General features: G+C 43.6%; 1 protein-coding gene across 1 annotated transcript; it reads right to left on the reverse strand.

Moving 5' to 3' along the window:
* Window positions 1-21: 21 nt before the first annotated feature.
* On the reverse strand, window positions 22-476 carry LOC118598570 (cohesin subunit SA-1-like; the record flags this gene model as incomplete). The annotated part of the gene is made up of 2 exons (XM_036211323.1): window positions 333-476; window positions 22-256 (listed from the first exon to the last, which is right to left on the reverse strand). A coding segment is annotated over exon 2 (229 nt), but the record flags the coding sequence as incomplete, so codon positions are not given.
* Window positions 477-754: the final 278 nt, after the last annotated feature.

A 754-nucleotide genomic window follows, 5' to 3' on the forward strand; every position in this document is an offset into this window, starting at 1 on the left:
AAAAAAAAAAAATCAAAATACCAACTTCAGCCTCGGGACGACAGGTTTGTTTGAAGAACAGGAAGTCACAGTTCCTCTCACCCATGCTCTGGCTCTCGTCGTCCTGGTCGATGAAGACGTGGTCCAGAACAAAGTTCAGCAGCTCGTTCTGCAGAGTGTTGTCCGGGTTGAACACCAGCGGCTGCAGGCCCTCCCTGCCGCCCGACACCAGCTGATGACTGAAGATCATCAGCAGGTCACAGAGCAGCATGAACGCCTGAGAGACATGAAGGGATGACATCATAAGGCCCCGCCCCCTCAGGATAACAGGGAATCTGATAGGCGTTTCTAACCTGTTCTTTAACTGGAGTGTTGACGTTGGACAGACACTGCTGACACACCGCCAGGAAGGACTTGACAACTCTCCTGAGAGCCACCAGGTCGTCCTGCACACAAACGCACAAAAAAAGAGTCAAAAATGGACAAAATGTCAGAAACAACCTTTATTTGGCGAGTTTAGATCAAACTACATCAGTTTTTAGGAGGGATTTAATGAATTACATTTAAAAAGTCGATGTAGTGTTGAGATTAACAGGAGAATAAACTGAAAACCACAGATAAGAACGAAATTGTGTTTGTAAAAATGTATAAATTGTCTATAAAATTAAAATTGTCAATAAATTATAAATCTACAGTGAGTGGATAATCAGTTTTTGGCAAACTTTGTCAGTTTCTCTTCCTGTTGCGTCTCTACTTCGTGTGGCGATACGATACA

This window comes from Oryzias melastigma, unplaced genomic scaffold (assembly GCF_002922805.2).
Source record: "Oryzias melastigma strain HK-1 unplaced genomic scaffold, ASM292280v2 sc03750, whole genome shotgun sequence".
NCBI classification, from domain to species: domain Eukaryota; kingdom Metazoa; phylum Chordata; class Actinopteri; order Beloniformes; family Adrianichthyidae; genus Oryzias; species Oryzias melastigma.